The following is a 22,174-nucleotide window of genomic DNA, read 5'->3' as shown; positions in this document are numbered from 1 at the left end:
TCTCTGGATTACCTATAATACACAATACAAGGTAGAAGTCCTCCAATATACTTTAAATCATCTCTAGACTATAAGAAGGAAAAAATATATGTACATGTTTGGTATACATCCAATTAAAAATATATTTTTTATCAGTGGTTTGTTGAAGCCATGGATACAGAACCCATAGATACAGAGGCACAACTATATATATATATATATTTTTTTTACCTTGAAATACACTATATCTGTAACGCGAATCTAGTCTGTTCTCCGTACTATAATGCTGGACTATACTAAGCTTCTCTAGATGTGTGAAATTTAAGGAGCTTCTCAATTAACATCAAACTTAATTCACCTTTTGTAGCCCTAGTAACTAGGATAATACCTGGAAAAATTGTTCTTTAATGATAACAGCATTAAATTTATTTCAATAACTCATTTTGGTATAATGAATAAAAATTAAAACTCTTTTTTTAATATCTCAAAGTTAAACTAATTGTAGGGAATTTGAATCATTCTCATGTAATTCTTATACGTCAACCCAAATATATTCATCTCTTTAAGTCAATGAAGAACTAATTATCAGCCAGGCGAAGTGGCTCACGCTTGTAATCTCAGCTCTTTGGGAGGCCGGGGCAGATGGATAACTTGAGACCAGGAGTTTGAGACCAGCCTGGGCAGCATGGTGAAACCTTGTCTCCAGTAAAAATACACAAATTAGCCGGGTGTGGTGGCATGTGCCTGTAGTCCCAGTTACTTGGGGGGCTAAGGTGGGAGGATCGCTGGAGCACGGGAGGCAGAGGGTACGATGAGCCAAGATCGTCCCACTGCACTCAAGCATGGGTGACAGAGTGAAATCCTGTCTCAAAACAGAAAAAGAAAACCTAATTATCAATGAATATTTATTGCTTCCATACTAGTTTTAAAATGGCTATAGTATCAGAGAAGAATGGATTTAAGTACTAGCTTTCTGTGTGACCTTCAATATGCTATATAACTCAGTTTCTTTTCTTTCTTTTTTTTTTTTTTTTGAGACAGACTCGCTCTGTTGCCCAGGCTGGAGTGCGGCGGCGCAATCTCGGCTCATTGCTCTGCCTCCCGGGTTCAAGAGATTCTCTTGCCTCAGTCTCCTGAGTAGCTGGGACTACAGGCGTGTGACACCATGCCCAGCTAATTTTTGTATTTTTAGTAGAGACAGGGTTTCACCATGCTGACCAGGCTAGTCTTGAACTCCTGACCTCAGGTGATCCATCTACCTTGGCCTCCCAAAGTGCTGGGATTACAGGCGTGAGTCACTGCATCCATCCTATAACTCAGTTTCTAAACTTCAGCTTCCTCATCTGTAAAATCAGCATAAGAGTCCTTTCTCAATGGACCACTGAGAGGACTAAATAGCACTCAAGCATGTCTTGGCTTCTTCATTATTAATGTCCTTTTACTTCACTACTGTAGTCACCCACCACTATCGTCATACTCTGGATGATCCTACCTCTAAAATCTGAAGTTCAAACAGCTCATTCTCTGATCATAACCTCTTATTTTTTTATTTTTATTCTGTTTTCGAGATGGAGTCTTGCTCTGCTATCCAGGCTGGAGTGCAGTGGCGTAATCTCGGCTCACTGCAACTTCCATCTCCCGGGTTCAAGCGATTCTCCTGCCTCAGCCTCCTGAGTAGCTGGGATTACAGGCATGTGCCACCACGCCCAGCTAATTTTTATATTTTTAGTAGAGACGAGGTTTCACTATGTTGGCCAGGCTGGTCTCAAACTCCTGACCTCAAATGATCCGCCTACTTTGGCCTTCCAAAGTTCTGAGATTACAGGTGGGAGCCACTGTGCCCAGCTATAATCTCTTATTCTTCCAGAAATTTTGCTCAGGCACTTCACCACAATTGTTCTTCAACCTCATGTGAACCTCCAGTCAATTAATCCCTCAGTTTTCTTCAGATCCATCAACCTCTTTCTTAATAAAATTCGTTCCCCATCCAGCTTACAGTCCTAGGTCTATAATTTCAGTTACTCTTTCACAAGTACCTAAACTCTCTTGCCTCTCTGTCCTTTGGTCATATCCCTCAAGTAAAACCCTAACTCTGCATAAAAATGGCTTTCCTTCCCAATACACGGGAAGCTGAGTGCCACTGAAAAAGAAACTCACTAATTCTACTAATACCAATTCATTATTAACTTTGATTGGACCTTCACCTGTATCTGGCAATGTTTTACTCTCTATCCAGGATAGTTTCTAATTTGCATTTCCATGCCACCCTTCTTCAAACCTTTCCTTATCCTTAGCACTCTTACAGAGAAAAGGGAAGCCAACAGAAGTTTCAACTTCCCATCACCATCTTCATCTATCTTTTCAGTTCTCTACTATCTTAAAATACCTTCCCTCAACCCTATTTGCCATTGCAAAATTCCTGAAAAAGTGGCACACTTTTTAAGGAGTCCCTACTCCTTCCTCATCTCCCATTCACCCTTCAATCACCCCAATATGGCTTCCTCCCAATCCACTCCACTGAAATGGCTCAGATAACTCAGCTTTACAAACCTAGTAAGTCCTTTATTCTCTCTCCTGCCCTACCAATGCTCTATTCTTTTTTTTTTTTTTTTTTTTTTTTTTTTTTTTTTTTTTTTTTTTGAGGCGGAGTCTCGCTCTGTCGCCCGGACTGGAGTGCAGTGGCCCGATCTCAGCTCACTGCAAGCTCCGCCTCCCGGGTTTGCGCCATTCTCCCGCCTCAGCCTCCCGAGTAGCTGGGACTACAGGCGCCCGCCACCTCGCCCGGCTAGTTTTTGTATTTTTAGTAGAGACGGGGTTTCACTGTGTTAGCCAGGATGGTCTCGATCTCCTGACCTCGTGATCCGCCCGTCTCGGCCTCCCAAAGTGCTGGGATTACAGGCTTGAGCCACCGCGCCCGGCCCAATGCTCTATTCTTTTGACAGTGTTGCTGAGCTCAGTAAATGCTATCAGTCAGTTGCTCATTATAGAAATTCAGAGGTTTGGTCGGGCACAGTGGCTCATGCCTGTAATCCCAACACTCTGGGAGGCCAAGGTGGGTGGATCACCTGAGGTCAGGAGTTTGAGATCAGATTGGCCAGCATGCCGAAACCCCATCTTGACTAAAAACACAAAAATTAGCCAGGTATGGTGGCATGCGCCTGTGATCCCAGCTACTTGGGAGGCTGAGGCTGGAGAATCACTTGAACCTGGGAGGCGGAGGTTTCAGTGAGCCGAGATTGCACCACTGCACTTCAGCCTGGGTGACAGAGTGACACTCTGTCTCAAAAACAAAAAAAGAAATTCAGAGGTTTAACTTTATATAGGGGGTGAAGTTACGAATGTACTTAAAACAAAAGAGTTTACAATTTGAGTACTAAGAGGAGTTTGCCATGCAGAAGAAAAAAGACATTTCCAGAAGAAAGAACAAATGCAAAAGGGTGGAAATAAGTTTGGAATATTGAAAGGGCACAGCAGTAAGAACACAGGAGAAAAAAACAACCATAAAAAATGGACCATAGTTCCCAGATCAGGGCATCTTAGGGTTATGACTACTGGAATTAGCCAGACTTATAGTGAATTAGCTACAGTTAACTGTGCTAGTTATCAGCTTCAAAATTTCAGTCATAAAAAAGCATTAAAAGCAAAGTATAAGAGGAAATTAAAATAGCAGGAATTATGTTGATAAACCATAACAAAGCTGCTCCCACGTCTTTGGATCCTGGTTTCCTTATCTATAAAATTTGATTAGATGACATAATATCTTAAGTTCCTTCCAGTTAAACACTGTTTGAATTTATATTTTAAACGTATTCAAGAAAACCTACCTTCTGCAAATGTAACTGTCACGGTCTCTTTGAGAATATTCCCACTGTCTGTAGTCCATTGAAGCTGAAATGGAAACATTTATTTCAGTAAAAATAAAGCTCTTATACTGAAAAATATCTTAAGATGTCATTACAACTGTCGTATTTTATTCACAGCATGTGATTTATTCTGAAACTACTCTCTTCACTTGTTCACATTTTCCAAGCAGAAGTATACTTTACTATACAAATATATTAAATTCCTGAGTTTAGAGAGCAGGAATTTAGACAACAAGTGTAGATGACAAGGACTACTTCTAACATTTAGATAGTGGCCGGGCGCGGTGGCTCAAGCCTGTAATCCCAGCACTTTGGGAGGCCGAGACGGGCGGATCATGCGATCAGGAGATCGAGACCATCCTGGCTAATACGGTGAAACCCCGTCTCTACTAAAAAATACAAAAAACTAGCCGGGCGACGAGGCGGGCGCCTGTAGTCCCAGCTACTCGGGAGGCTGAGACAGGAGAATGGCGTGAACCCGGGAGGCGGAGCTTGCAGTGAGCTGAGAGCCGGCCACTGCACTCCAGCCTGGGCGGCAGAGCAAGACTCCGTCTCCAAAAAAAAAAAAAAAACATTTAGATAGTGAATAATTAAGAGCTATTGGGCTGGGTACAGTGGGTCACGCCCATAAGGCTTGGGAAGCCAAGGCTGGAGAAGTGCTTGAGGCCAGGAGTTTGAGATCAGCCTGGGCAACAAAGTGAGACTCAGTCTCTACAAAAAATTAAAAAATTAGCTAGGTGTAATGGCTGGTGCCTGTAGCTCCAGCTGCCAGGAGGCTAAGGTGGGAGGACTGCGTGAGTCTTGGGAGGTCGTGGCTGCAGTGAGCCGTGATTGTGCGAGTGCACTCTGGCTGGGCAACAGTGAAACTCTATCTTAAAAAAAAAAAGAAAAAAGACAAAGAGTTATAGATTGCAAGAAACAGTTTTGGCTTTTAAAATATCCATATTTTTTCAGATACTGCATTTGGATAACAGAAGTTAGGAGAGCAAAAGATATTGCACCTCAGATTTAATGGCATAATCACTGGCTGTATTGTAATTAGCTGTTTCTGGGTAATTAATATCTTCAGAGTAGGCAAAATTTTCACAGAAATGACTAATATTCAGGGAGAAACTACCATATCAAACTATGAGTTAAGGTGGGGCGCGGTGGCTCATGCCTGTAATCCCAACACTCTGAGAGGCCAAGGAGGGCAGATCATGCGAGGTCAGGAGTTCAAGACCAGCCTGGCCAACATGGTGCAACCCGTCTCTAATAAAAACAAAAAATTAGCTGGGCATGGTGGCTAAAACCTGTAATCCCAGCTACTTGGGAGGCTGAGGCTGGAGAATCGCTTGAAACTGGGAGATGGAGGTTGCACTGAGCCAGGATCATGCCACTGCAATCCAGCCTGAGCAAGAGAGAGAGACTCTGTCTCAAAAAAATAAATAAATAAATAAATAAATAAGTATGAGTTCAACTGATATCCATAGATGACATATGGAACCAACATTATCACTTTGGGCAATCAGGTATGAACAACTGTATGGATGGAAGGATGGATGGATGGATATTTAGTTATTAATTAAGATGGAGTTTTGCTATTGTCACCCAGGCTGGAGTGTGATGGCATGATCTCAGCTCAATGCAACCTCTGCCTCCCGGATTCAAGTGATTCTTCTGCCTCACCCTCCCGAGTAGCTGGGACTATAGGCACCTGCCACCACGTCCAGCTAATTTTTGTATTTTTGGTAGAAATGGAGTTTCACTGTGTTGGCCAGGCTGGTCTCGAACTCCTGATCTCAGGTGATCCACCTGCCTCAGCCTTCTAAAGTGCTAGGATTATAGGCACGAGCCAACGCACCCGGCCCAAACAACTGTATTTAAATTTGCCCATTTATTAAAAAAAGGGAGAGGAAATATATACAATAGTACTCAATAAATGTCTGTTAAATTAGTAAGAATAATTTTTACAGAGAAAATACATGTTGATTTTAAAATAAAGATTAGTGGTTTTCTGTTGTTGTTTTTGAGATGAAGTCTCACTCAGTCTCCCAGGCTGGAGTACAGTGGTGCTATCTCAGCTTACTGCAACCTCTGCCTCCCAGGTTCAAGCAATTCTCCTACCTCACCCTCCCAAGTAGCTGGGATTACAGGCATGTGCCACCACACCCAGCTAATTTTTTTTTTCTTTTTTAAGATGAAGTCTCGCTCTGTTGCCCAGGTTGGAGTAAAGTGGTGTGATCTCGGCTCACTGCAAGCTCTGACTCCCGGGTTCACTCCACTCTCCTGCCTCAGCCTCCCAAGTAGCTGGGACTACAGGCGCCCACCACCATGCCCAGCTAATTTTTTGTATTTTTAGTAAAGATGTGTTAGCCAGGATGGTCTTGATCTTCTGACCTTGTGATCTGCCCACCTCGGCCTCTCAAAGTGCTGGGATTACAGCCGTGACCCACTGCGCCCGGCCACACCCAGCTAATTTTTGTATTTTTAGTAGAGATGGGGTTTTGCCATGTTGGTCAGGTTGGTCTCGAACTCCTGACCTCAGGTGATCTGCCCGCCTCGGCCTCCCACAGTGCTGGGATTACAGGCACGAGCCACTGTGCCTGGCCAGTGTTTTTATCATAGAGTTGGAATTCACTGATTTTTCTTCTTGTGAAAGTAATAAAAAACTTTTAGTCATTTTCTAAACATTCAGAGTATTTACATTTTAAGAAAAAGATGCTATACATATATATATTTTTTTGAGATGGAGTCTCATTGAGTCTCCCAGGCTGGAGTACAGTGGTACAATCTTGGCTCACTGCAACCTCCACCTCCTGAGTTCAAGTGATTTTCCTGCCTCAGCCTGCCAAGTAGCTAGGATTACAGGCACCCACTACCATGCCCAGCTAATCTTTGTATTTTTAGTAGAGATGGGGTTTCACCGTGTTGGCCAGGCTGATCTCAAACTCCTGACCTCAGGCGATCCACCTGTCTCGGCCTCCCGAAGTATTGGGATTACAGGCATAAGCTACCACACCTAGGCTATTATATTTTCTTATACTGCAGTTATTCAGATGGCCTAAGAGTAGCCATTCTTATTAGACTAAATATTAACAGAAGCTGAGAAACTCTGTAATAAGGAATTATGGTTGTAATCATACCGTTGCCGGAATAATCTCTGAGTTATATACCATATCTCCATTTCTCAAGGATTTCTGTACCTCATGGATGTGATTTTTTATATCATTTACAGTTGGAAAAAAAGATAAATTATGTCTTTCAGGTACCTCATCGGGTTTGAACAGTTCCCTTTCCACAAATTTTCTGTAAAGAATACAAAATGGAATAAAGACATAAACCATTTAGCAATATGCCTTTAGATCCAAAGAGATAAAGGTTCTCTTTCAGTATAAACCTCTATGAAGTATGGTTTATAGCTCTGTAAGTAATTTATAGTTTCCTACTTAAAATTTTCCCATACAACACAGAATTATTATAGACTATAGAAACGTAATATTTTCATTGGTAAACATCTAAATATATTAGAGTGAGTTTTGTTATTATTATTATTATTTTTGAGATGGAGTCTCGCTCTGTTGCCCAGGCTACAGTGCAGTGGCGTGATCTCGGCTCAACTGCAACCTCTGCCTCCTGGGTTCAAGCAATTCTCCTGCCTCAGCCTCCTGAGTAGCTGGGACTACAGGAGTGTGCCACCACGCATGACTAATTTTTTGTATTTTTAGTAAAGACTGGGTTTCACTATGTTGGCCAGGCTGGTCTCGATCTCCTGACCTCACAGTCCACCTGCCTTGGCCTCCCAAAGTGCTGGGATTACAGGCATGAGCCACCACGCCCGGCTGGGCTTTGATATTTTTATGAATTTAAAGAAATCACTATTTTCAGTTTAAGTATAATGTTTTTAATGATTACTATGTCAGGCACTGTATGGAACACTTCACATCAAATATCTCCTTTAACCCTTAATGATCAACGACATAGATACAATTATCATTCCCACTTTACAGATGATAGAACTGAGTACTGTAGAAGTGAAATAATTTGCCCAAAATCATACACCTACCTAGTAAATAAGAGCTTGGGCCTATACCCAGGTTATGTGCGTAAACATCATGTTACATTGCTTCCAAAAGCATCAATTAACATTATATGAAATATGATGGGCTTGAATTTTACACGGAGACAAAAGAAGATAGAAATAGAAGGCAGCACTGTTATTTAATTGTATAAAAAATCAATACATTAAAGAAATGATAAAATTTAACATACATATGCTTATTACATTTGGTAGACCAAATCACAGAACTGTATTATACTTCCCTTCTTAAGATTCAGGTTTAGTAAATAGTGAATGGCTTTACCAAATTTTTGCCTTAAGCTAATGATGCCCCAATGGAAATAAATATAAAACATCTAAGAAAACTGCTAAATAGAAAAGTCATGTATTAATTAGGAAGTAATTCTAGGAATTACAGTAAGTTCTCAGTTAACATCATTGTTAGGTTCCTGGAAATTGAGACCTTAAGTGAAAGGACATAACAAAACCAAATTACTTTCTCCAATGCTGTAAGAAAACAACACTGAATCAGGTGCAGTAGCTTGCTCCTGCAATCCCATCTTCTTGGGTAGATCATTTGAGGCCAGGACTTCAAGACCAGCCTGGGCAACTTAGCAAGATCCCTGTCTCTTTTACAAAAAAAGCTAAAAAACAAGAGAAAAAAAGGCATTGAGCAGAACGATATTACTCAAGGACGTGCTGTATTTCCTTTCGCTTAAAGTAGCAGTTTTCAAGAACCTATTGATGACTTTAAGAGGGGGCTTACTATATTTATTTTGTTATTCAGATCAGATTACACAATAATCAGTAAGAGCAAGGCTAAGTATCATAAATCATGGTAATGGGCACAGGCTATAGAGTTAGGCCTAAATTTCAGTTCTGCCACTGCCTTTTCTAATTTTTTTTTTTTGTTTTTTGAGACGGAGTCTTGCTCTATTGCCAGGGTAGAGCGCAGTGGCACAATCTCGGCTCACTGCAACCTCCGCCTCTAGGGTTCAAGCAATTCTCCAGCCTCAGCCTCCCAAGAAGCTGGGACTACAGGTGCGTGCCACCACACCCAGTTAATTTTTTGTATTTTTAGTAGAGATGAGGTTTCACCATGTTGGCCAGGATGGTCTTGATCTCCTGACCTCGTGATCCCCCCTCCTTGGCCTCCCAAAGTGCTGGGATTATAGTCATGAGCCACTGCGCATGGCTCTGCCACTGCCTCTTAAGCCAATTATTTAACCACTCTGAGATTCCAGTTTCTCATGTGTAGAATTCGGATAAATATACAACTTTATAGTGCTATTGTAAGACTAAATGAGATCATACATGTAAAAAGCCTAGCACAGTACCTGGCACACACATAACGAGTAATTATATAATTACTTATATAATTATTTCCTGAGGATCAAAAACTTAGACCAGAGTACTACAAATAAAATTTCATTAGACAAAGAATTATCCAAATTCTCGTGTTGTAATAAAATTTAACTGCATTTCAAATAGTTTGAAATACGTATCTTGGCCTAGATTTTAAAATCTTCGGTTCTACAAAGGTTTTTTCTCTAAAAGTATTTATTAACTAATTCATTTTATACATCATTTAGAAATAGTCCAATTTGCCAAATCCAAATATAGAATGTCTCAAATGAGTAATCAGAATTATAATAAACCATACTACACCATTGCTTGCCAAACATTTGTTAGAAAACGATCAGTTTATAAATAAGATCTTAATAAAATAATAAACTATATTCCTTATCTACCCTGACAGCATATATTTTGGAAAATATCTCCAATGTTCACTGTATTATTTAAAGCAACAAACAAAACTGAAAAATGTAAAAGAACAATGCTCTTCTATTGTACCTTAGCTGCTTCCTTACTGCATACACTTGTTCTATTCCCTGTGATACTAATTCTTGAATCTTATGGGCTACTTGAGGATGTAAACGTGAGGGTAATGCACAATTCTCATCTCTAACTGCAGTTTCCTCTTCTTCAACAGAAGACACAGGAAAAGGAGAAGGTGACAAAGTGAGGCAGGGAGTCTCTAATTCATGATACTGATGAGCTTGCTGTGTAGGTAACTGTACATACCACCTGGTAAGAGAAAGTATTTAAAATTACTAAAATTTAAACATTAAAATTATTTAATACTATTAGACCAAAGTAGGAATCATAATTACTTAGGTTAATACTCATAAAGAGAAGGATTAATCCTTTAAAAAAATTATATATGGTTATTTCATATCAAATAAAATTTAAAATGATCTCTTAACTTCTAAGATCTATTTTATATCCAATTAAATTTAAATATTTGTAAATATTTATAGACTTTCACTGTGGTCCTACAGTTGAGGGAGATAGAGGAATTTTAAGTATATATGAAAATGGCATTTTAAATTTCATATTAATTGTATTATTTTGGGTTCACGGGAAAATTCATATTAAGTACATTTTGCCGCAAAATAAAGAGAAGACATTGTAAATCATCATCTTTTGAACTGTGTATTTTCCCATTCATCAAACATTTGCCCCAAATTACACTCTCTGTTACACCTACCATCCTTCCAATCAAAGATAGAACCTGTCAAGATTGAACTTTATGGTTGATTCTTCCCTCACAGGAGCTCAACATACTGCCTCTACAGCACTCCCAGCTCCTGCTGGCCAAGTGAGCAAGAGAATTAACTAAAGGTGAATGCAGATCTCTTGGAGAGCCATGCGAAAAAAAAAAAAAAAAGACGGTAGGAAAATGAACTAATCTGGTAGGATGCTGCTTTAATTGGTATTTCTGTATAAAATTCTTACAATGACTGATAACTGCCTACTTAAAAATTATATGCAATGTTCTTCAAACTGCAGGATCTAATTGTTTTAGTGATATTTTTGACTTTCACTGAAGGATCTAATTATTGACTCAATTTATTTTTCACATACCTAAAAGTTTTTTTAAAGATCACATAAAAACGATATTCCATACACTTAAATCTATTATACAATAACAAATCATTCACCCGGACTGACACATAAAGGAAAGTAAAAAAGAATGCTAATATTTCTCATTTAAAACCTAAAGCATAAAAGGTGTAAAATGGAATTTTATTTAGGGCTTAGAATTCATTTCTGGCTGCCATAAGTAATCAAAGATTAGCTTAAAAAAAATGACAGGCGGCTGCAGTTTCTGCTCATAGTAAGTATCTAAAACAAAGTACTAATATATAATAAAGTATATTAAATATGTCTGTCATTTTGAGAAAAACTTTTACATAGTATATGGTATACAGAGTATATGCTATACGGTATGGTATAATTCTTTGGTCTGAATTATCTACAACTTGGGGTGAGAAACTCAATGGCTTACACAGTGGCAAATCAATTTAATATCTAGGGAACTATTGATATCTCTACCTTATAAAACTGTTACTTAATGAAATAATTGGAAAACTATAATTTCCCTTACAAAATAATTATTGGAAATTGAGGTAATTAATTTGTAAAATAAAAGAACTATAAAAATGTCATACCTAAGAACACCACCAGCATCTACCAAGTTCTTCTTTAGCATGTTAAAAGCTTTCTCCTGCTCCATTCTGATAATTTTCTTGTCAATTTTGGGGTCTGTAGGAACTCTATATTCAGGAAACTTCTGTACCTTTTTAATGTAAATCCTTGATACAAGATAAAGAAGAATTTGTTTCATTATATTATAATCTCAAGAAAATCTATCTTATCAACCAGAAGTGTACTTTAAGCATTTAAGCTTAGAGAAAATTCTATTTATCTGTAAAGTATTCAGAGGCTTATGTAAAATATATGCCATATTCCCAGTTGTATTAATACTTAGCAAATTAAAAGTAAACATGATTTGAGGAAAAATAACTAAGTACTTACAGACTTTACCATTTTTTTCCCCTAGATTTGCCTTCCCTTCATTCTCCTGGAAGGCAGAATCTCATGCCTGGATTACATTATTTATTTATTTATTTATTTATTTATTTATTATTTTTTGAGATGGAGTTTTGCTCTTGTTGCCAGGCTGGAGTGCAATGGCATGATCTCAGCTCATCGCAACCTCCGCCTCCTGGATTCAAGCGATTCTCCTGCCTCAGCCTCCACAGTACCTGGGATTACAGGCGTGTGCCACCACTGCCAGCTAATTTTGTATTTTTAGTAGAGACGGCGTTTTTCTATGTTGGTCAGGCTAGTCTTGACCTCCTGACCTCAGGTGATCCGCCTACCTTGGCCTCCTGAACTGCTGGGATTACAGGCATGAGCTGCCATGCCTGGCCCTAGATTACTTTAATAGCCTCCTTTCAGGCCTGTGCCTCCAATCTTTCATTACTTAAATCCACTTGATAATTCAGTGTCACAGGTGATTCTCCTGCCTTAGCCTCCCCAGTAGCTGGGATTACAGGCATGTGTCACTATGCCCGGCTAATTTTTTTTGTATTTTTAGTAGAGACAGGGTTTCACCATGTTGGTCAGGCTGGTCTCAAACTCCTCACCTCAAGTGATCCACCCGCCTCAGCCTCCCAGAGTGCTGGGATTATAGGCATGAGCCACCGCACCCGGCCTCTGTAGCTTTATTTATATGGTTCTCTTAACCTACAATATCACCCTTATAACTCTCTACCCACCCAAATTCAATTTAAACTTCAACATCCAGTTTAAATTGTACTTTCTTTCCTGCCATGAATTTGTATGGATATATTCCTTCTTTAAATACCTAAATAGGTAGTTAAATCATATATTTCACAGTATATTCTATACTATCATGTTGTCTACTAGTTTTTTTTTCCTGAACCATTCCCTGGGATTAAGTAAAATTTTATTCCTCTTTTGGTTTCCCTCCTTCCCATGGCACCCAATGTGGTTTCTGGGCACAGAGTAGGTAGTCAAAAAGTACTTGGAGAATGAAGGAAAATAAAATTATTTCTTCACATGTAGAGGTTTTTTCCCAAGTAATACTTAAAGTTTTTATATTGCTTATATTTAAGAAGCAGTTGATAAAAGTTTCAAGTCAAGGCTAAATGGAAAAAAAAAAAGCAACTGAAAGTTTGTTTCACAGTCAGGTTTAAATATTCCCTAAAGTTAATATTACAGGATTAAATATGAAAAGCCTTGTAAATGGGCTTTAAAAACTTCTTGAGAATGCTAAGGTATTTATTTTATTTTATTTTATTTTATTTGAGATGGAATCTTGCTCTGTTGCCCAGGCTGGAGTGCAGTGGCACAGTCTCGGCTCACAGCAACCTCCGTTTCCTGGATTCAACCAATTCTCCTGCCTCAGCCTCCCGAGTAGCTGGGATTACAGGGGCCCGCCACCACGCCTGGCTAATTTTTTATATTTTTAGTAGAGACGGGGTTTCACCAGTTGGCCAGGTTTGTCTCGAACTCCTAACCTTGTGATCCACCCGCCTTGGCCTCCTAAAGTGCTGGGATTACAGGTGTGAGCCACCATGCTCGGCCAAGAATGCTGAGGTATTAATAACATGAGATATGATACTAAAAGTGTTTCAAAGATCAACTAAGTCCAACCACTACATATTATCTTTTAAATTTTTTATTTTACCTAATAGTTTAAAACACTTTTAATATATTTAAAAAGTCTTAAAATACTTTCAATGTCTAAAAAATTTAGATTCATAAAGGACATTGTGAAATCTTTCATTGGTTCACATTTTTCATTCTTACCCAGAGCAATGACTACTCTGTAGTCCTAATCTATCTAGAACTTACTACGTTGGTAAATTGATAAAATTGCTCTAAAAAGCAACTTTGCAATATTTGTCAACATTTTTAAAAAATACAGCCTTTGCCCTAGCAATTTCATTTCTAGGAATTTTTCCTACTGAAACACTTGTAGGAGTGCACAAATATGTACAATGTTAATAATTGCAGCATTGTATAATACTAATAAGGAATACCTTTCACAGCTTACATGAATTAAATAATTCATCCATAAATGGAATATTATATGGCTATTAAAAATAGTACTTTTATGTACATATATGGAGTCAGCTTTGAGATACACTAAGAATGAAAAAAAGGAAAGTTTATGTCATTACATTAACACTAGTATGTAGCATATCTCTGCAGTAGATAACCACAATAGACATTCAGATTGAGAATAAATCTATGTGAATTCATATCAAGAAAAAAGGTACACTACTATCTAAGTTTAAGGAAAGAAAATATTAGTGAGCTTTACTGAGATTTTCAACAACATTTATAGGGGAAGAGAAGGAGATCTCTGTCTCTGCCTTTATATGCATCCATATACACAGAATATCTTTGGAAGATGACTCAAAAAACTAGTAAGAGTTGTTGCTTTAAAGACAGAACAAACGTGGGTAAGAGAAAACTTAGAATTCACTGTATACTTTTCGGTACTGTATAAACCTAATAAAATATGTGTATTAGCTATTCAAAAATAAGTTCTTAATAAAAAACAAATAAAAGAAAATAAAGCTTACCGAGCTGGACAAGTGGCTTTGTAGAGCTGACAAGACCTGCTTTCCTGCTCACTGACTTTTTTTAACTGGAAACCTTTTCTTCTTGGCCCATACTGACACTCCATTACCACAGCTCTACTCCCTGTGGGCCAAAATCAACTATTGATATTAATTCAAGTGTCCATCTATTCTAGACACTAGATTAAAAGTAACTTGGTGGTGGCAATGTCAAAATCTTTCAAGTATACAGCTTTAAGGAAAGAAAACATTAATAAGTCTAAGATATACAAACATATAAATTTAAAAGTTTATTTTAAAATTTACCAAAGGTACCATAATTATGGTAAGAAAATCAGTGAATATCACATTTACTGAATGTCTACTGGCATACAATTTTTTTTTTTTTTTGAGATGGAGTCTCACTCTGTCACCCAGGCTGGAGTGCAGTGGCGCGATCTTGGCTCACTGCAACCTCCACCTCCTGGGTTCAAGCAATTCTCCTGCCTCAGCCTCCCGAGTAGCTGGGACTATAGGTGTGTGCCGCCACGCCAGGCTAATTTTTGTATTGTTAGTAGAGACAGAGTTTTGCCATGTTGTCCAGGTTGGCTTTGAACTCCTAACCTCAAGGGATCCACCTGCCTTTGAACTCCTAACCTTAAGTGATCCGCCTGCCTTGGCCTCCCAAAGGGCTGCGATTAGAGGCATGAGCCACTGTGCCCCACCTGACATATGGCTCACTTTATAAATAGTGAGCAAATATTACATTTGGTTAATAAATATTAGTATCATTTATATTTTTATTTCCTTTTATAATTATTTTCTTATTTTTATTTGGGCTGTTAATACAGCAGCCAGCCCTAACATGGCCCCCAGTAATCCATGCCTTCTAGTATTCATGCCCTTGAGTAATCCCCTCCCCTTGAACATGGGCTAGACTTATTAACTTATGTTTAATAAATATGGCAAAAGTGATAGGAAGTTATTTTTGATTTAGGTTATAAAAAGACTATAACTTCCATTTGGGTATTCTCTCTTACTCTTGCTTGAATTGCTCTCTCTGGATGTAATCAGCTGCCATGTGGTAAGGGAGCTCCGTGGAAAGGCCCACATGGCAGGGAGTAAGGCCTGCTGACAGCCACAAGAGTGAATCTGAAAGTAGACCCTCCTTCAGTCAAGTCATGAGATGACTGAAGCAGAACCACTTTGCTGAGTCACTCTTGGATTCCTGACTCACAGAAACTGTGAGATAATTAACATTTGTTGTTTTCAGCCACTAAGTTTGGTATAATTTGTTACACAGCAATAGATAATACAAATAAATAGTTGTGAAAATTATATAACTTGGTTTTAAGCTGAGTATCTTACACTACTGTAGGATATAGCAAACTTTTAAAATATAAAATGAAAACACCAGTTACTAACAAAAATGGTGATAAAACTGACATTAAAATATAAAAACTTTTGTTTAGAAGATACCATAAGTAAATATAAAAGTAGTAGTGTGAGAAATAGCATTTTATAACATATGTAACATAGTAATTCTCCATGTAGAATTACTATGTAAACTACAAACTATCATAAATAATTAATAAACAACCACTCAGAAAAATGGGCAAAGGCTATGAATAGCCAAGTCAGAAAGAAAAAAAAAGGTAGTAAATGAACAAAGAAAAAGATGTTCAACTTTACAGGTAAACAGGGAAATGCAAATTAAAACAATAGTAAAATACTATCTCATACTCCTCGGATTGGTAAAAATAAAAACATTTGACAATACTCTAAAACAACTGAATCCACTGATCAATCTGAACACCACAAACAGAGATACACACAGATGGCAATAAGTACACAGCACGGGAGGAGGTATTCTTGCAAAAATCAAATCTGCATTTAATCAAGGCTCTAGACCTGTTTACAGAAAATAGAAGAGATAAAGAACAAAAACTACATCACACAGATGGAATAAGCAAAACCCAGAATATGGCAAATATTACAGAACAAACTACCTAGAAGAGGAGAGAAATCTTCAAATTAAACGAAGTTTAAGAGATTTATTAACTAAATGCAGTCTGTGGATGCTGTTTGGATTTGAATTTCAACAACCTTTAAGGGGGGGAAAGACCTGTGAGATAAGTGGGAAAATGTAAACACTGAACATTTTATAACATTAAAAAGTTACTATGAATTTTCTTATTAAGTGTGATAATGGGATTGATATATACATGTGTGTGTATATATATACACGCATATATGTATAGACATATGTAAGGAGTCCTTATCTTTTAGAGATATATGCTTTAGTATACACCATATGCTTTAGTAATTACAGAAGGAATGATATATCTGAAATGTGCTATAAAACCATCTAGGGAATGAGGAAGTGTAAGGGGTATGACACAAGATTGACCATACACTGACAGTTGTTGAAGCTGGAAGATAGACACCTGGAGTCAGGGAGTTTCTTATATTATTATCTCTACTTTGATTCACATGTAAAAATTTCCATAATTTAAAGGTTTTTTAAGGCTGGGTAAAGTGGCTCACGCCTGTAATACCAGCACTTTGGGAGGCTGAGGTGGGCAGATTGCTTGAGTTTAGGAGTTTGAGACCAGCCTAGGCAACATGGCAAAACCTCATCTCCACAAAAAAAAATGCAAAAATTAGCTAAGCATGGTGGCATATGCCTGTAGTCCCAGCTACTCAGGAGGCTGAGGCAGGAGGATCTCTTGAGCCAAGGAGATTGAGATTGCAGTGAGCCGAGATCACACCACTACTGTACTCTAGCCTGGGTGACAGAGTGAGACCCTATCTCAAAAAAAAAAAAAAAAAGATTTTTAAACACCTGGCAAAGCTAAGTCATGAAGTAAATGTGGGGAAATGAAATTTTCACACAACTGCTGACAGGAGTGAAAATTGGTACAAGTTGTCAAACCCTTATGTACAAATCTGAAATCCAAAAAGCTCAGAAAACAGTTTTTTCAGGACTCACTTGGCTGCAAAACCAGGCCTGAGCTGTATGAGGTTATTTATAGTCTTTATTTGTTTATCTTGGTATGACTATCTAATAAAGAATTAGTGTTTGATTATGTGATATTGGCTATAGCAGGGGTCTCTAACCTCCAGACTATGGACCACTATCAGTCTGTAGCCTGTTAGGAACCAGGCCGCACAGCAGGAGATGAGCAGTGGGCAAGCCAGCAACGCTTCACCTGTATTTACAGCCACTCCCCATCACTTGCATTACCTCCTGAGCCCTGCCTCCTGTCAGATCAGTGGCAGCACTAGATTCTCATAGAAGCACAAACCCTGTTATGAACTGCACATGCAAGGGATCTAGGTTGCAGGCTCCCTATGAGAATCTAATGCCTGATGATCTGTCACTGTCTCCCATCACCTCCAGCTGGGACCTGCTAGTTGCAGGAAGACAAGCTCAGGGGTCCCACTGACTCTACATTCTGGTGAGTTGTGTAATTGTTTCATTACATATTACAATGTAGTAATAGAAATAAAGTGCACAATAAATGTAATGTGCTTGAGTCATCCCGAAACCATCCCCCATCCCCCATCCCGGTCCGTGGAAAAACTGTCTTCCACAAAACCAGTCCCTGGTGCCAAAAAGATTGGGGACTGCTGGTCTATGGAATACCTGCTAGGAGTATTCCATAATGTTACCACATTACATTAAAAAAATTCAGAATTCTGAAATATATGTGGTCCAAAAAATTTCAAAAGGATTCTGGACCTGTACAATCACTTTTGAGAGCAATTTTAAGATAATCTTGTAAAGATGAAATTGGCATAATTCACAACCAGCAATTCTACTTTAAGGCATATACTCTAGAAAAACTAATTACAGCTTTTTCATTAGAGTATATATAGTGTGGAGGTTTGACTATAGCATTCTTCGTAATAATGAAAAGTTGGAAACAACCTAAATGATGATCAATAGAAAATTACTGGTTTGGTCATATGCTGGAATATTATACAATGATTAAACTGGATTAACTAGGATTTATAAATATCAATACTAATAGATGTAAAAAAAAAAAAAGGTGAGTGAAAAAATTTGCAAAACAATATCTATACTTTACTATTTACACATTTTTAAAAATCCAAAACAATAAAATATATTATTGTAGATACAATATGTAAGGTAAAGTATAAAAATATAGACTAGAACAATACACATGAAATTCATGTAGTAGCTACCTATGGAGGGTTAAGGAGATTAGACCTAGGATGGGAAAAAGGAATGCTACAGGATTTCAAGTTCATTTTATTATTTGTTAGTTTTTTTGTTTTTTTTTTTTAAGACAGGGTCTTACTTTGCCACCCAGGCTGGAGTGTAGTGGCATGATCACGGTTCACTGCAGCCTTGACCTCTAACGGTCAAGTGATCCTTCTACCTCTGCTTCCCAAATAGCTGGGACTACAGGCCCATGCCACCATGTCCAGGTAATTTATTATTTTTTTGTAAAGATGAGGTCTCCCTGTTTTGCCCAGGGATTCTCTCAAACTCGTGGGCTCAAGCAATCCTCTTGCTTTGGCCTCCCAAAGTGCTGGGACTACAGGCATGAGCCACCATATTTAAAATAAATAAATAAATATATAAATAAATAACCCAGCTCATTTATTTTTAATGTTGCATTTCTTTTATAGAATACTGATGAAACTCAGGCAGAAGTGGTTACATTTATCTCATCTTCTCTTAAGTACTTCTCATTAACCTCAGAGGTCCAGGACGAAACTGCAACTCTTTCAGCTAAATTAGTGCCCTCATAGTCCTAAAATAAATTGCTTAGTTTTAGATTCTTTGGGGCTTTAACTAGTCTAAGAGATTTGCTTGAAACTACTCCCTTAGTAAACAACTAACCCAGTCTCTGAGAATACTGTATATAACATACCTAATGCTTGAGAACTTTAGTATCAGAATTCTGTAACTCCAGATTGTATACAAATTCTATACAGTAGCTCCAGAGTTACAAGCTACATAAAATAGACATAAATTTCTCCCACAAAACTAATTAAGAGAGAAGGCTAAAATATTTAATCTGAAGGGGAAAAACACAGCTGATGTACATATTTAAAATAAAATTGCTCTTTTAATATTTTATTAAACAGGTTAACTGAAACTTCAATATTTTATTTTTCAGTATAATATGAAAGAAGTCTTACTCATTCTGATATATTAAAATGCAATCTTATAAAATAATTGATCATATTTACTATACGTTTTTTCAATTTAATATGCATTTCAATTAGCATTCAATTGTCAGCTACCATAATAAAATTGTATCACCTTAGGAAAATCACATTTTCACAATGGACTACGGCTGCTGCTGAACCTTTTAAAATAAGTCTTTAAAAAAGTACCTGCATTAACAAATGGGATTCCATCATACGGAACATACTGGGATTTCCACATCAAGCGTGTAGCAGGCTTGGCTGGGCTTGGAGACTGACGGGTCCCCCAAACACTCTGTGTTTGCTGCTTGTGAAATGTTAGGACACTTTCTAATTCAGTCTCACTTACACAGTAGCCACGGTATGAATCTCCAATTTTCTGCATGTGGTAGAAATTAAACAAAATTACTAGCAAATACACTTCATTGCATAATAAATATAATGAGATGGTTGTCCAAAATGGAAGACTCATCACCTTGCACAAGAGAATGTCATTTGTGCCCTCAGATCAATGGTCTATTACAAACAGTGGGTCTGATTTGAGTTCAACCAGTATCATCAAATGGGTATTTTGCAGGTGTTTGTTAGGGAATATAATGCCAAACTCATTTGCCATACTATCTTTATCAACGTCTTGTTTGAGAGAAAGAATATTTAGAAAAGATAACTTGCAAGAACATATAATGTATATCCATTCTTTCAGATATTTAAAACTCTATCCTGGATCAATCCAGATCAGCATAAAACTAGCCACAAAGTACTCATTCCCTGTGGGGCCTCCTTTACTGAAACTGATTTTTTGGAGTGGGGTGGGGAGGAGAAAGGAAAGGGGAGGGAGGGAAGGAGGGAAAGAGGGAAGGAGGGAAAGAGGGAAGGAGGGCAGGCGGGAAGGTGGGAAGGCGGGAAGGCGGGCAGGCAGGAATGCCTGAGATTAATTCTGATAGGATGCCATGCATCTATTAGAAATCCAATGAAAATTGTGAGTGATTGATAAAAGGCTGTAGAAAAATTTGCTCATTATATCAACATTCTTTTTATGAAGATCCCTCTCTGAGGCCGGGCACGGTGGCTCACGCCTGTAATCCCAGCACTTTGGGAGGCCAAGGCAGGCAGATCACCTGAGGTCAAGAGTTCGAAACCAGCCTGGCCAATATGGTGAAACCCCATCAGTACGAAAAATACAAAAATTAGCTGGGCGTGGTGGTGCTTGCCTGTAATCCCAGCTACCTGGGAGGCTGAGGCATGATAATCCCTTGAACCTGGTAGATGGAGGTTGCAGTGAGTTGAGATTGTGCCACTGTACTCCAGCCTGGGCAATAGAGCAAGACTCTGTTTTTTAAAAAAAGAAGATCCGGCCGGGCGCAGTGGCTCACGCCTGTAATCCCAACACTTTGGGAGGCTGAGGCAGGTGGATCACGAGGTCAGGAGATTGAGACGATCCTGGCTAACACGGTGAAACCCTGTCTCTACTAAAAATACAAAAAATTAGCTGGACGTGGTGGCGGGCGCCTGTAGTCCCAGCTACTCGAGAGGCTGAGGTAGGAAAATCGCTTGAACCCAGGAGGCGGAGGTTGCAGTGAGCCAAGTCCGCACCACTGCACTCCAGCCTGGGCAAGAGAGCAAGACTCCGTATCAAAAAAAATAAAAATAAATAAAATAAAATAATAAAAAAAAGAAGATCCTTTTCTGAGAGAAATTTCTGTCTGGTCTTAGTACCAAAAATAGTTAATGGTTTGCTTTTATCTTGTGGAAATTAGCATAATTTTTAAATCTAAAAGGCACAGAATTTAGTAACTAAGTTTCCCCTTTTGAAAAGCATATATCTTGATTATAGACAAGTATATGTATACATGCACACACACATAGTTGGTTAAGACATGTATTTTCTTACTTCCATTTTATGTTCCCATCCTTGTCTGTCTTTATTGTTTAGCTTCCACTTTTAATTTCTACCTTGCTAATATATTTTATGTATTTTTTGTAAGCGCTCTTAAATTTTTTCTAAAACAAGGAAAAGTATAAATAAATAATGTAAATAAACTTATATTATCTATATATAACCATTTGAGTATCCCTGTACTAGAGGAGAAACTTTTTCTTTTCTTTTTTTGTTTTTGCTTTTGTTTTTGAGATAGAGTTTCACTCTTGTTGCCCAGGTTGGAGTGCAGTGGTGCTATCTCAGCTCACTACAACCTCCATCTCCTGGATTCAGATGATTCTTCTGCCTCAGCCTTCCAAGCAGCTGGGACTACAGGCGTGCACCACCATGCCTATTTTTAGTAGAGACGAGGTTTCGCCATGTTGACCAGGCTGGTCTTGAACTCCTGATCTCAGGTGATCTGCCTGCCTCGGCCTCCCAAAGTGATGGGATTATAGGCATAAGCCACTGCACCCAGCTGAGGAGAAACTCTTTTTTCTATATCAACAGAAAAAATATGTTAACTGTGATCTCTTACAATGAAATGCAGAGACCTAGAATTAACTCCACGTATGTTCCCCCCTTAGAGGAAATAAGAACAGAGATGTGGGCAGAGAGGAAGAATACATTTAACAAATAGAAAGGTATCAAAATACCATTGTGGCTGTACTTTTGGTTATAATAGTTAAGAGATAATCTGATGCCAAACAATACATTATCTGCAATTTCCTCTAAAATAATGAAA

At 38.3% G+C, this 22,174-nt stretch overlaps 1 protein-coding gene across 6 annotated transcripts in view; it reads right to left on the bottom strand.

Annotated features, from left to right (window-relative positions):
* The window catches only part of CARF (calcium responsive transcription factor), a 96,715-nt gene that overhangs the window by 4,711 nt on the left and 69,830 nt on the right, over window positions 1–22,174 (bottom strand). For 4 of the 6 annotated variants that reach the window (XM_030916688.1, XM_030916690.1, XM_030916689.1 and 1 more), the window contains 6 exons: window positions 19,701–19,890; window positions 14,349–14,469; window positions 11,397–11,540; window positions 9,736–9,969; window positions 6,968–7,130; window positions 3,804–3,867 (listed from right to left, as the gene is read on the bottom strand). In XM_030916688.1, coding sequence (XP_030772548.1) covers window positions 3,804–3,867; window positions 6,968–7,130; window positions 9,736–9,969; window positions 11,397–11,540; window positions 14,349–14,469; window positions 19,701–19,890 — 916 coding nt within the window. The remainder of the gene's footprint in view (window positions 1–3,803; window positions 3,868–6,967; window positions 7,131–9,735; window positions 9,970–11,396; window positions 11,541–14,348; window positions 14,470–19,700; window positions 19,891–22,174) is intronic. The other 2 variants (XM_030916692.1, XM_030916693.1) reach the window with 2 other exon arrangements.

The sequence above is a fragment of the Rhinopithecus roxellana genome, chromosome 14 (genome assembly GCF_007565055.1).
Source record: "Rhinopithecus roxellana isolate Shanxi Qingling chromosome 14, ASM756505v1, whole genome shotgun sequence".
Taxonomy (NCBI): domain Eukaryota; kingdom Metazoa; phylum Chordata; class Mammalia; order Primates; family Cercopithecidae; genus Rhinopithecus; species Rhinopithecus roxellana.
Note: the sequence above shows the minus strand (reverse complement) of the source record. Positions and strands in the feature narration are given on the sequence as shown.